The 14356-nt window shown below is 47.8% G+C and overlaps 1 protein-coding gene across 1 annotated transcript; it reads left to right on the top strand.

The window, feature by feature from the left end:
* The first annotated feature begins 5190 nt into the window (after nt 1-5190).
* Nucleotides 5191-13007, top strand: STMN3 (stathmin 3). The gene is made up of 5 exons (XM_080924799.1): nt 5191-5276; nt 10256-10351; nt 10574-10749; nt 12038-12229; nt 12684-13007. The coding sequence occupies exons 1-5, from the start codon at nt 5258-5260 to the stop codon at nt 12741-12743; spliced, it is 543 nt and encodes a 180-aa protein (XP_080780925.1). The 5' UTR covers nt 5191-5257; the 3' UTR covers nt 12744-13007.
* Nucleotides 13008-14356: the final 1349 nt, after the last annotated feature.

Genomic DNA, 14356 nt, shown 5'->3' with positions numbered 1-14356 from the left:
TCAACTTCTGGGTCAGCAGGTTCCCTCGCCTCTGGATGCCAACGTGCGGGTTTCGCACAGAGGACCTAGCCTCGTCTCTGTATTCTATCCAGAGCACTTAAAATTGTCTGGAGTCTCGCTTGTCTCCCACTCTTTTTATTTGTTTCGAAACAAGATTTCTCTGTGTAACCTTGACTGCCCTAGAGCTCTCACTGTACACCAGACTGGCCTTGTCTCTTCTCAAGGGTTGGGCTAAAAGGCATGCAACACCCAGCCACTCATCTCCCACTTCTGCATTGTGAGCTCCATGTTCTGAAGTCTACTAGCTCATTTGGCCAGGCCACCTACATTGTCCGCACAACTCCACAAATCTTAAGCTTTCTTGTGGTTACTGACCTCACTCACAAAGGGCGTCTTTTCACAGCTGGAGTAAGAGCCTATCACTTTTATATAAAAATCTATTAAATGGCTGCATCTTGCCTAGACCCCCGATTAAGAGTTCTAACTGCTCTCTCACTTAGCCAGGTCCAGCTTATTTTCTAACCAGTGTCCTCTAGCTGTCAGGTGAGGTCTTCTAAATCTCTAGCACCTAGCTAGACAGTCAATATGGAACTTCAGGGAAGAGAGAGCTGCAAAGTCCTTCAGGACAGTCCTGACATCAGAGGTGTTTGTTTGTTTGTTTCAGGCAATCCCAATAGGCATCAGAAAGAAATTGCTGTTTCAGTAGCTGGCTCTCCACTACTAGTAGATACTTGTTTTCGAGCTTCTCTTTAATACCCAGGTAGTTTGGATATGCCCATACTCACGCATGTGAGATCATATTTACAGAACATCTGACACATCTATAGATTTCTTTCCCACCCTCATCTCTCATTGGGAAGTTGAAGATGAGGGAGGCCACACACGCTGGGATGGGCACCATGTCCAGGCAAAACTTCCTCGGTTACTAGTAAAGCTGAGACCTGAGCTGATTCATGTGCTACCTGGGTTCACATCAAGACAAGTCCAGGTCCACGGCACACAGTTGCTTTGAGGCAGTGTGCACCGCTTCCAATGAAACCATCCTGCAAGGAATGAATATATTCTAAAGAGATGCATATGATCTTCCCTTTGACTTTCAGACCATTTAAACAATAAACCCCCAGAAATTGGAAGGAAGGAAAAGAGTGACACGCTAACAGACAAAGAAGGGGACTCGCCTCAGAGAAGATATTATGCGGTTATAACAACTTGTCAGACCACTCTGCCAGAGAGACTGAAGTTAGAGATGATGGCTAGGACCCAAGACTGCTTAGTAATGCACACTTCTTGTCCTCTAATTAAACCTAAACTGTATGTCAGAGCCCTGAAAATTCACTTGGGAGATAACTGGACGTCACTGTCCCTCAGCCCAATGTTGCCACATTGAAAAAAACCTTTTTCTATTTTCATTATTACATTGTCTACTTACTTGACCTATTTAGTTAGTTTCCAAACACGGCTTGTTGGACCTGCCAGAACCCAGGCTTTGACTCTCAACAACTCTAATGACAATATGTGTGAGTCTATTCTCCTGAATCTATTCTGAGAGATGAGGGGGTGGGTAAACTGAGGAAGAACAAAGGACGTCTTACTCAGGATGCAAAAGAATCTAAACCAAAACAGCAAACTTGGATTCAGTGTCTGATCTGACAGACTCCAAGGGATTCCTTATGGATAAAACACTATCTTAATCACAGGGTAAATGTAAACCAACTGCATATAAGATTGTGATAAGTATAAAGAAGAGAAATCATCTTAAAGGGCTCCCTTGGATAGAGGCCAGAAAAAGCTTCCAAGAAGACTGTTCTGTGAATAGTATGTGAAAAGCTATGTTGCTGGCTACAGGACTAATACACAGCAAATCTTCCAGAGAGTAAGAAACTCAAACAGGTTAATAAGAGCAGAGTAAAGAGACATTGATCTAAGGACTCCCACTATGTTCAGGAGTATATTGATGCCTACCTTGAGGTCTGGGAGATTGGGAATGACAGGATCTTCCTGTATCTGTCTCTAGTAGCCTCCTCATTGACAGCAGCTACCAAGTACCAGGACTCTGGCACACCTTTCCTGTCCTCTTCTCTCTGATGCCAGGCCTCATTACATAATAGGTGTTTTACAGGTACTTGTTGAATGACTGAGTAACAGGACTTCTCCTGGACAGTCCAGAGTGAATCCAGATTCCGGTCTATAATCTTAGTCCATAAATAGCACCCCCAAAGCAGCTGCTCTTGAACTTTCTTTAGCTGGCTTTAGTGAGAACTCAAGGTCTGCTCCCAAACATGGCACCATACTGAGGCCAATATTTAATATGCCTACTGTGTCTTTAGTATTTGTTCTTACTGTGCCTAGTACTGTGCCAGGGAAAATCACTGCTGGTGTGAGGAGTTCAGACAAGGACAGAAGTTTATGAGAGAGTATGCCTAAGGTATGATTATGGCAGTACAGTTCTGGGAACCTACCTGTGTATGTGCTTTTCTATCTGCAAGAGAAGACTGGAAGTTTGAGAAGGTTACTTCTTTTCTCTTGATCTCAGCAACCGAGTTTAGCCTCTGGAGCAGAGACCCTCTGAAGCATACAATACCCATATGCAGGTACAGTAACTTATCTAGAGGGTGTGACTGCTTCTAAAGGGGTCGACACCATTATTAGGAATAGATTTGTGTGCTTCTTCCTTCTAGTTCCCTCCCAGAGCAGAATGCCATGAGTAGCATACCCACAGAATTGTGTTTTTTCTGTGTGAACGAACTTGGTATTTCTACACAAAAAGTACAAGCATCTCAATTCAATGTCTAGTACACTTTCCTCCATCTCTAGGAGTCTGGGCATCATGGCTTCATCTTACACTTTAAAAAAAAAGATTTATTTATTTATTATATACTCTGTAGCTGTCTTCAGACACACCAGAAGAGGGCATCAGATCTCATTACAGATGTTTGTGAGCCACCATGTGGTTGCTGGGATTTGAACTCAGGACCTCTGGAAGAGCAGTCAGTGCTCTTAACCACTGAGCCATCTCTTCAGGCCCATTTTACACTCAAAAGCTAGAAACTCAGAGAGGTCAGAAATTCAGAGTGTCAGAGGTGGTGCTAGAACCTGCCTCTAGCTCACATCAAAGCCCTGTTCTAGGTTTCATGTGTTAGGTTCTGACTTCTATCTGGAGGCTCTGAAGACAAACCTATATCCAGGGTATTCAGAATGTGCTTCCAGCAGTGGTAGCTTTAAGGTCTTGCTGACTACAGGATGGAAACAGCTTTTATGTCTTTGGCACTTGACTCCACAGTGAGAACTGTCTATCCTGCTTTGAAAGTGCTCCTATTGGCATTGGAGAAATAGCTCATGGTCAACAGCACTTGTTGCTCTTGAAGAGGACCAGAGTTCAGTTCCCAGCATCTACATTGGACAGAATACAACCACCTTTAACTACAACTTCAAGTGATTTGATAGGCACCTGTATGCAAGTGCACAAGCACACAGGTACCCAGTCTCACACACACACACACACACACACACACACACACACACACACACACAGGGCGGGGAGGGAATGAGGCAGGGGAAGAAAGAGAATAAGACAAATCTTTAGAAAAAAAACGCTCCTATTATTTGGGCCCACTGGATATTCCCCTTTGAAGGTTTTTTTTTTTTTTTTTTAATCCACACAATGCAGTCTAACCCCAACTTTCAGATACGTAGATCCAGGCTCAGGTATGTGTACCAGGTGCAAGGTTGTGTGCAACACTCCTAAGCTGGCTCCATGTACGCCCGGTCCTTAGGTTTACTCCTGACTTTTGCCTTTCCCAACTGCCACATCTTCCTTAAAGTCTTAGGGGAATTTTTAGAATTTTACTTCTAGTTTTATGAGTTAAATGTTTGTGAAACAAGCCCTTTTTTGTCTTGGTTTTAGTGACTCCATTTGGATATCAGGTTGTCTTGTCAAGAAAAGCAATCTGGTGCTCTCCCTACTTGTCCTACCAAGCCTTAACTGTCACCTTCACACAGCCTAGAGTCAAATGAGAAAGGAATTTCAGTTGAGGGATTGCCTGGATCAAAAATTACCTGTGCCCAGAAGGACTGTTAACTGCTGGGCAGTACACCCCTAGGTAGCTTGTCCTGAACTATATAAGTAAGCCAGCCAAACATAGGCTGTTTGTGAGCCAGAGAACAGCATTTCTCCATGGCTCCTGCTACATTTCCTTAAAAGTGACTAGGTTTCTTGGTCAGAAGTAATGCTTTATGGAATAGCAAGCAGACCAAATTTCAAGTTCCTGCCTTGACTTCCCTCAATGATGGGCTGTAACCCATAAAATGAAATAAATCCCTCCCCCCCATGTTGCATTGACAGAGCTTATTTTTCCCCTCAGGGTCTTACTAGGTAGCCTTGGCTTGGCCTTGAACTCACAGTGATCCTGTTGCCTCTGCCTCTCAAGTACTGGCAGTAAAGGCATGCACTACCATATCCAGCCCTTGACCAAAGCATTTTACCAGGCATGAAACTAGAGCACAAATCAGGTCTATACTCAGCTCTGGCAAATCTCTCTTCCATCTTCTGGAGAAGCAAAGACCCAGAGAGTTTAGGAACTCTTTCTCCATCAGATAGAGAATTTGAGAACTGGTGCTAGAACCCCACTCAAGGTCACATCAGATCTCTGTCATAGGCTTTACCACACCCTTATTCCACCATTTCCCAGACAGAGTTTCTCCCGATATTCTTGTAGGACAGTGCCACCCTTTGCGAACCAGTGAATACCTTTCTTTTAGTACTTAACAGGGGCTTAGTGGTCATCAGCCTCTGTCACCCACCCTGACCATGGGACAAGCCCATACCCTAACCCTGCTCCTTCCGTGCCTATTCTGGGGAATGAATCTTATCTCCATATCCTCTAAGTCACAAAAGCCATATTACAGGACTGTCATCCATGGTTGCCTGCAGATGAAATGCAGGTCCCTTGCTGCATCCTTTTACTTCTCTCCTTCCATCTCCTCCCACTGTCTTGCCTTTGATAGTTGCTGTTTGCTCGCTCACTGTCTCCCCGCCCCCTCTTCCTCCCTCCCTCCCTTTCCTCTCCTTTCCTCTTTCTTCCTCTCCCCTCCCCTTCCTTCCACCCCCTCTCCCTCCATCCATCCCTCTCTCCCTCCCCCTCCTGCCGCGCCCGCCCTTCCTCCCTCCCCTCCACAGCATTGCAGCATTCGCAGACTGCAGCTCCCAGACGCCGCCCGCATCCATCCGGCCTCCGAAGCCCCAGCCGCCGCCAGCACCATGGCCAGCACCGTATCTGGTAGGGCTGGGGAGCCTAGGGGATCATGGGACTGCGGTGGGTCTTACCGGAGGCCATTGTCTAAGAGAGGCCTTGCTTGACGCAGGAGCAAGTTACTGACTCCGTTTTCCTGTGCCGGACCTTGTGGATGGCGAGGCTGGGGTGGCCCTGCAAGAATAGGGGTGCAGAGCCCTTAAGGGGAGGGAGGGGACTCCAGTGCGGAGGAGAAGCTGCCGGACGCGGGGCAGGAGCCGCGCCCTAGGAAGGGTTGAATGAAATCGGGCTCCCCGGGGCATTGCCCCTTCGGGCGCTGGGGTGCGGGGCCAAGGTGCGACTGCGGATTCTTGCCTGTGGATAAGAGTGCCTGCTGTTGGGATAGAAGGTCCCCTAAGGCTCCAGCTATCTTGGGTTTCAGTGTCATTGAATCTTCGTAGGGGGTTGAGGGAGGGGGAAGGTAGAACCCTCCACAGAAGCCTGGACCCTGGTCCCTAAGAAATGGGGGAGGGGCGCAGGGACACAGGAAGGGACCTCTGAATGCGCACGGAGACTAGAGCCTGCGACAAGAAAGGCTTCCTCACCTCCATTCCCCACTGTGACCGTACGGGAGACCACCCTCTGTGATGCTAAGACCACCCGCTCCAGCCAGAAGAACCTCCGCCCTTTGCGCCACGGGGTATAAGTGGAGAGGCTACTGCATTTATTTGCAAACCTTTCCGGGGTGTGGTGGGGTCTGCTTTCATAGGAAGCCTCCCACACCTCAGACTGCATAGAGGGAAGGACACCAGCATACTAGGTCCCTGCATGGTTGTGACTGCTCCACTCTTGACCTGAGAGCCTAAAGCGGGACAGCCCCGCCCAGTCCCTAGTCTCAGTAGGGCTTCGTCTTTTTTGGGTGCCTGAGACTACAGGACGCATGACACCCACCTCCTGACCTTGGTTTCCTCTAAGAACCACATGCTTTTGCTGCCTTTTCTTCCCTCAGCCCAGGAGGCTGATCTCGCGGTCAAATAGGTCAATGCGTGGTTCTCCTTGGCTTTGGCCCCAGGTCCAAACTCCACCCATTACATGGTCCCGCCCTGAAGCCTCCCCTTATGCCCAGAGATTTTCAGTATCAGCTAAGGAGGGGACCACGTGTGTAAAAGACCCTTTAAGCTCCCGCTCCCAAAACATGGATTCAACCTTAGTTTTGTGCTACAGCCAGACCTGGCATCTTTTCTATTAGCCCCAGGTAGTGTTTTCCAATTGCTTAATGTCTCTCATGTACCAGTTTCTTATTAGTTACCTCGTCCTTTCCAACCTGCTCACCTTCCTACAGCCAGATCATAGAGCAAGCCTGATCCCAAGGCCCTGACAGTGATCACTTGTTTTATCTGTTCCTTGAGGATCTGTCTTCTGAGAAGAAAACTCCTCATTGTCTATCAAAATAAGAGAAACCATACCAAGGAATATGTCCATAACCAGCAGACCCTGCCCCTGACCGCATCTACAACATGCGGTACTCCACTTGCCAGTTAAACACTTAGGATTCTGGCTTTGACTTCAGAAATATCTGACGTACCTGGACAGCACTCCACCCTTCTCTCCAGATACTCCCGGTGGGCTGATACTGCTCCCTGAATTCCTGACAGCTTTCCCTACTCTGAAGTGATAGTTATGTGGAAGGTAGCCTCCTGGTGCTGGTTCTTAAATTTGATGTTGTCGGCTATAAACCTGCAATATTTTCCCTGTGAATGTTTCAAGCTCAAGCCTAAATGGCCTTTGAGCAACCATCGGGCCCTAGGTTCCTGTTCTGACCTGTGAGAACAGCCTATTAGGGATTTGGATACAGGGTGAGAAATAATAATTCAGAAGGCTAGGGCCAGCAGGGAAGGGGGTGATAACTAGCTCGAACTTAAAAAGAGCAAGGCACCTTCTTTTTGGCCTCTTTCAGGATTCTGGTTTATCCTGCCCTAGCCAAGACCCTGTCCTGCTCCTTACATCTGTCTCCTCAGCACAAGACTGAGCTCCTTTAGACCCACCATATAGCTGCTGGCTTGTTACTGCTAATTTCTCAGACCCTCTGTCTCCTTGTCACATGACCTGAAACGCGTCCCTCTACCTCCTTTGTTGGATCAACCTTTCAAAGCACAAAAACAGGAGTGGATATTGTTTATGAAAAGACAAAACGTGGCTGGGTGTGGTACACTAAGGAGGTGAAGGCTGGATGATCGGGAGTTCAAGGTCAGCTAGCCTACATCTTACACTGTCTTAAAAAAAGTGACAACCACAATAAACAGAAAGAAAAGGAGGAAAGAAAGGAAGGGGGGATAGAAGATGTGGAGAAGAGAAGAAAAATATAAAGCAAGGGGCTGGAGAGACGGCTCACAGAACAAGAGCATTAGCTGCTCTCCGAGGACTTAGGTTTGTTTCTCATCATCGCCCACGTGATGGTAGCTCACAAAACCCTGTAACTCCAGTCTCAGGGGATCTGACTATTTTATTCTGATCTCCATGGACATCAGGCACAAACGTGGTGCACAGATCTACATGCAGCCAAAAGAAGAAAATGCACTTATACATATAAAATAAAAAGCATGAAGTTCCCTTTGAGGGCTGTCCACTCCTGACTTTTCCCCTTTTCCCTCTTGAATTCTTCTGAAGACAAAGACCAGCCTTGCTTTACCCACTCTGGGGGTTGTTTCCGCTCCCTCTGCTGCTAGGGCTCCATGCTGCTTTCAAATGAGTCTGACTAATTACACATTTTAAACCAACCAGCTTTCCCCATGCTTGTTGTGGGTAGACAAATTTACCATGAAAGTTTTGACAATTTCTACTCCGTATCCTCAATCCTCAAATACGCCAACTCAATTTTTAAAAAAATTATCAGGTAAAACTTGATCAGAAAGTTTCTGGTCCATCTAATAAGCACTTGTCCAAGCTCCTCTTGTCTATTACCTCAAACAGTGCTAGTAGGTAATCAAACATGGAAGTGAGGCTTTGGGGATTGAAAGAACAGAGAGAAGAATGGCATTCCAATCATGTTGTTAATGTCATCCCAGTAAGCTAAGACCTAACATTGTCCCTGAGAAATGGAGTAAAACTTGTTCTGGGCTTACAGGATTCTTGGACATTACCGAGACAGTAGTCTCCAATGGAGATGGTTCACAAGTGAATGAACCTGGAACAGTAAGATTTTTTTTTTTTCATTTTAAAAAATGAGCACTTCTTTGTTTCTTTCTTTCTTCCTTCCTTCCTTCCTTTCTTACTTCCAGGAGTCAGGGTCATAGTCACCAGTTTGCCTCCCTTTCTAGGAGAGTAGCAAGAATATTGGATGGGGGTGGGGCACTTGATCTGGAAGGAAGCAGTGAGTTTATAGCTCAGTGAACAGCTCCTGTATATAGTTTGTCTTTGTCCTTGGTAGAACCTGCCTATGCTACCTGAAAGGGCAGTGACAAAGTTTCACCTCGAAGTGATAAATGTGGAGGAAGCAGTAGTGTCTGAGACCCTAATCAAGTTTACAGCCAGAGAGAGATGCTCTGCAGGTGGAAGTTTAAGCTATTTGGAAGTTGGAGGTAGGAGAAGCACTTGAACAGGAAAGTTCAAGGCCACCTTGAGCAATATATCAAGATCCAGTCTTTAAGGAAGGGAAAGAGTGAGAGCGGCAGGAGCTGGGGGAGTTTCCTACAGCTGTACTTGTCCTGTTCAGTAGACTGAAGGCAGAAACAGGCAACTTTTTATGCATTTGAAACAGTCAAACAAACAAACAAAGTTACCAGTAATCACAGAAAGGTACACTCACATAAAGAAACAATTTAAACACTGACAACCAGAGACGTAGAAAGACACAAAAAAGCTAGGAATAGTAGTTTACATTTGTAATCTTAACACAGGAGGCTGAGGCAAAAAGATTATTGGGAATGGAAGGCCAGCCTGGACTGGAATAAACCTGTTTAAAAACAGAAAAGTAGAACAAACAAGCAAAAATCCAAAAGGAGAAAGACACAGGAACCGTGGTTAAGGAAAAAGGACAGAGGACAGAGATCCTGACTGAACTGTTATAGTTTGTTCAGACTAATCAGAAAAATACCTTTAGGCTGGGTACTTCTCAAAAGCAGAAATTTAATTTATCTATAGACTAGAAACTCAAAGTCAAGACACCACTCGATTTGCCTGTCTACTGAGTAAGTGTGTCCTTGTGACTTCGTGTGTTAGAAGAACTGAAGTGTTACTAAGGATCCTGTGCAGTAAGATTATTAATTTCATTCAAAAGTCAGCACACACACACACACACACACACACACACACACACACACACAGAGAGAGAGAGAGAGAGAGAGAGAGAGAGAGAGAGAGTTTCAAAAACCATTTTGATTTTCTTATTTCAGACAAGGTCCTGAAATAAGACCTGCTCCCCTCCTGACACTCTCCTACAAGGGTAGGATTTTAACCTGTGAATATTGGGAAGGGAACATTTGGACCACAAAGGCAGAGAAAAACGTAAGAGACAGAGACAGGTCAGGCACACCGGAGCACCTCTGATCCTAGTTTTCTGGGAACATGAGTTCAAGCACCAATTTGATGTACATGATGAGTTCCAGGCCAGCATGGGCTTTATAGCAAGGTGATCTAAAAGACAGAGGTATGGTGCTGCACACCTATATATCCAGCATCTGGGAGGTAAAAGCACAAGGATAAAGAATTCAAGGTCGGGCCGGAGAGATGGCTCGGCTGGTAAGAGCACCGGCTGCTGCTCTTCCAGAGGTCCCGAGTTCAATTCCCAGCAACTATATGGTGGCTCATGACCATCTGTAATGGGATCTGTAATGACTTCTGGTGTGTCTGAAGACAGTGTACTCACATACACTAAACAAACAAACAAGGTCATTCTAGGCTACATAGTGAATTTAAGGCCAGCCTGGAACAAAACAAATATGCACGCAGATAAAGACCCACATAGAAGACAAAGACACAGAAACACCCTGTGGCCACAGAGCCTGCTCACCTTGACTTCACATCCACAGCCTACAAGGAGAAGATGAAGGAGTTATCTGTGTTGTCGCTCATCTGCTCCTGCTTCTACTCGCAGCCTCACCCAAACACCATCTACCAGTATGGAGGTGAGTATATCCACACAGCTGCTGGCCCTGCTCAGCTAGGGCCTGTTTCTTCTGGCCTCTGGCAATACTGTGGTCTGGCTGGAGAGTGGGGGGAGATCCATGCTAAAAGAGTAACGGCACCCCCTCTCAACCCTTGCTGGCACGTGTGCTGGGAATAAACCTCTCATCTGCCTGCATGTCCAAGCTAGGCCTCCTGAAGTCCCATTTGGTCTCGCCCTACAGACATGGAAGTGAAGCAGCTGGACAAGCGGGCCTCTGGCCAGAGCTTCGAGGTCATCCTCAAGTCTCCTTCTGACCTGTCTCCAGAGAGCCCTGTGCTCTCTTCTCCTCCCAAGAGGAAGGATGCTTCCTTGGAAGAGCTGCAGAAGCGGCTGGAGGCAGCTGAGGAGCGGAGGAAGGCAAGGACTCTCCACACACACTTGACATTGCTGACTGGGCCCTTTGCTTGGTCAGGCCTTTGGGGCTGGGTAGCACAGAACTTGCTGCTGAGCAGCTGGAATGAGATGAGAGACTGGATGTACCAAGATGGTGACAAACACAGGGCAACAGGAACCACATTTGTGGGGGGAACGTCAACCTGAATCATGGCAGACGGAGGTCAGGTTGTATTCCCCCAGAGCCCTTAGGACATAAAGCTGAGGCTAGTGCTCCTTTTAGGGCAGAAGATGGAGGAGAAAAGGTCTCATATATGAAGACCTTTACCTGCCTTGGGTAGGTAGTTCAGTGGGGCCCTGGAAGATATGAATGCAGCTCACAGCCCCTCCTCCACACCAGCCCCTTTGAGACTGAAACACGGAGAAAAAGATTTGTTTTAGGGTTGAGATCCTGGGGCAATGCCCACTGGACAGGGAGGTTGACTTAATCCATATTCAATAGGACACAGGCTCAGCAAGTTTACTTTGAAGAGCAATGTACCCACAGGTGTTCAGCATCATTCAGGAGGCAGCCTAGGCCAGGAGTTAATCACTCCAGGGATCCTGGATCTCCCCATTATGTTATCCCAGGGTCACCAGACACTCCTTTACCCAGCCACAGCAGGACAGAGTGGCGCCACAATGTCCCTTCCCAGATCCCTGTAGACACAAGTCTTGGCTGAGCAATAGTGGGAAGCTAGGACCTAGCTGACTTAGCTTTATCTATACCTGCTCAGTGTTTAACGGACAGTTGTCTAGGGGTGGTCTGGAGAAGCCACCACAACTCACAGTTCAGAATTTACCCCACTCCTTCAACACTTGTGAGGTTGGGAGTTCTCAGTCCAACAAGAAGACTCTGTGGCTGAGGGAAGTTCACCTGGCACCGGAGGGCAGATTGTTCAGTGCAAAAGCTCCAGAAGTTACAGGCAAACTGGGAAGGGGGATGCAGGACAGAATAAGGCGTCTAGCCTCATAGAAACTAGTCGCAGGGACTCAAGGAAGAGTGGTGAGTATTGTTTGGAGCCAGGACAGTGGGACAGTGAGTCATGGCCAAGCTGGGAACAAAGGGCCTTCTACTACAGAAATTTGACTTCCTCCCAACCTGCTTGGGTCCCGGATCAGAGATGGTAGGGGCCACACCCAGGACAGCTTCTGGGTCCATGTCCTGGCAGGTGAGGCACATGGGGCTTGTCAAGCGGTTGGGCACCAGAGAGTGAAGGCCTGGCTCAGGAGGGATACGGGCCACCGGTCACTAACCCCTAGCTCTGTGCAGACTCAGGAGGCTCAGGTGCTGAAGCAGCTGGCGGAGCGGCGTGAGCATGAGCGGGAGGTGCTGCACAAGGCGCTGGAAGAAAACAATAATTTTAGCCGCCTGGCGGAGGAGAAGCTCAACTACAAGATGGAGCTGAGCAAGGAGATCCGCGAGGCGCACCTGGCAGCGCTGCGCGAGCGGCTGCGCGAGAAGGTAGGCACGCGCGGGGGCGCTGGAGTGTTGGGTTGGAGTGTAAAGAGGGGGCATTGACGTGGGTCACAGCGATGCAGACACTGGGTGTGAGATCTGGCCTGTGTATCGGGTGAAGAAGGTCCTACTAATGTCTCAAGTTGAGCATTACCCTACCCTCAGCCTTGGAACCAGACCCAGAACCTGGTTCTAGTGAGACACATTCAACAATCACAGTAGTGTATGGTTAAATTAGTTGTGAAGCGCTCTGAAGGAATTTGCATGCCCGCAGGATCCAGCTCCAAGAGGAGGTGGAACTTGTTTACGTTGGGGGTCAGATGCCCAGTTCTTTAGTCTGATTCTTAGGCACTGTGGCTCCAGCACTCCTGAAGTATAGTGGCACACTATATACCTGGAGGCCCCTGGGGACACCCTTACCCTTGGCCGCTCCTCAGGGTTTCTCCGTCTGTCTTCACAGGAACTACACGCTGCTGAGGTCCGCAGGAACAAGGAGCAGCGGGAGGAAATGTCTGGCTAAGGAGCACTGGACCCAGTGGTGACAAGAACATTTTCGGGTTTTGTTTTTGTTTTCAATTCTGTCTAGATGCGAATTTTGTGCCTGCTCCTTCCTATCTGCTCCCCTGTACCCCCTGTACCCCCAGCTTCCTGCTTTCCCCCACATTCTCAACTGTCCAGTCCGTGTAATGTGTCTGACTTTGGGCTCTTCCTGAAGGAGCTCCTTAGGCAGGAGATATGGTCCCCTATTCAGACACTAGGCCAGGTGTGGCTGGGGCTCTCTTAGTGGCCCTCTTAGTGGATGTGTTGGCAACCTTAATAAATCTAGTGGCAGTGGCACACGCGTGTGGATTTTCTTTCAGGTTCGCAGACTGTGTTGAATGGGAATTTGTCCTTTCAGCTTCTTCAGGCCAGACAGCAGCAGCTACCTGAAATTTTATAGGAAACTGTGGAAACACTCTGTAGAGGGCAAAGAAAGACTGAAGATACTCCAGAATAGGCTGGGCCCACTCAGTCACTGTGTTCAGCCCTGGAGCCTGTGTGCACCAGGGCTACTGGAGCTGGAAAATGAGAGTTACAACATTCTAATGTGGTTTCACGGGTGCCCTGAGCTCACCTAGCCCAGGGGCACCCCAATTTTAGAGCCTATAGTCATTGCACAAGGGCTGAGGTGGAGTATTATCCCACCTGAATTGGTTTGGAGTAGGCATTCTCCACCACGGGCCCATGAACTTCTGTGGTCTAGAGAGTGCATCATAGATTGATTCCTCCTACTGTACATACTGTCTTACAAGTACATGCTCTTTGCAACACATTAGCTGAGGCATTCTGTGGAGCTGCCTCTTAAATACCCATACCCTACTCAGGAGTTTTATAGCCCCTTAGAATCTGGTCCCTTCCCCTGTCAAGTGCTGTGATTCAAGAACACTGGAATTCCAGCCTCACTTTTTGGTAGTAGGCATGGCCAGGTGTGAGAAAGGAGCAGCCATGAATTCTCATGGAGCTCTTGCGGTTCGAGATTCTTTAGGACCAGCTGCCTGCAGATTTAGATGCTGGAAGGGTCAGAGTTTCCCTACATCCATCCTGAAACCGTTACCAGGAGCAGAAAACTTGACTCTAGGCCTCTCATGCTTAGGTATCTTAGACAGGGTCCTTTTCTCCTCAGTCCAGGGGCTCCAAATGTCCCAATGGTGGCCTTTGAAGATGGTCCACCTGCTTGGACATACTGGGAATCCCATGATTTTGTGACAAGGCAGCATTTTCTCTCTTCCCCATGCGGCTCCAGAAACCAGGGCACCTTCTCAGTGGCATGGTTTAAAAGGTGAGGCAGATACGTGATATATTCATTTAACAATGTAGAACTGAGGCTGCAGAAAACAGGTGGCTGTAGCCAAGGGTGCCCCTGTCTTCCTTCAGGCAGGAAAAACCTTTGAGGGCACTAGGAAAGGTCTTCCTGAGCCTATTCAGGATACACAAAGGACACTGATCACTGCAGTGTCTCAGAGGAAATAGCTCAATCACAAGAGGAAGCAACAGCCAGAACCTGAACTCTATAGTGCCCACAAGTGGGTTTTGTGGGACTCCAAAGGGGAAGACAAAAAGGAACTGAGACTAAATTTTTTTAATGGCAAATCT

Source organism: Micromys minutus (assembly GCF_963924665.1).
Source record: "Micromys minutus genome assembly, chromosome: 11".
Lineage (NCBI taxonomy): Eukaryota > Metazoa > Chordata > Mammalia > Rodentia > Muridae > Micromys > Micromys minutus.
Note: the sequence above shows the minus strand (reverse complement) of the source record. Positions and strands in the feature narration are given on the sequence as shown.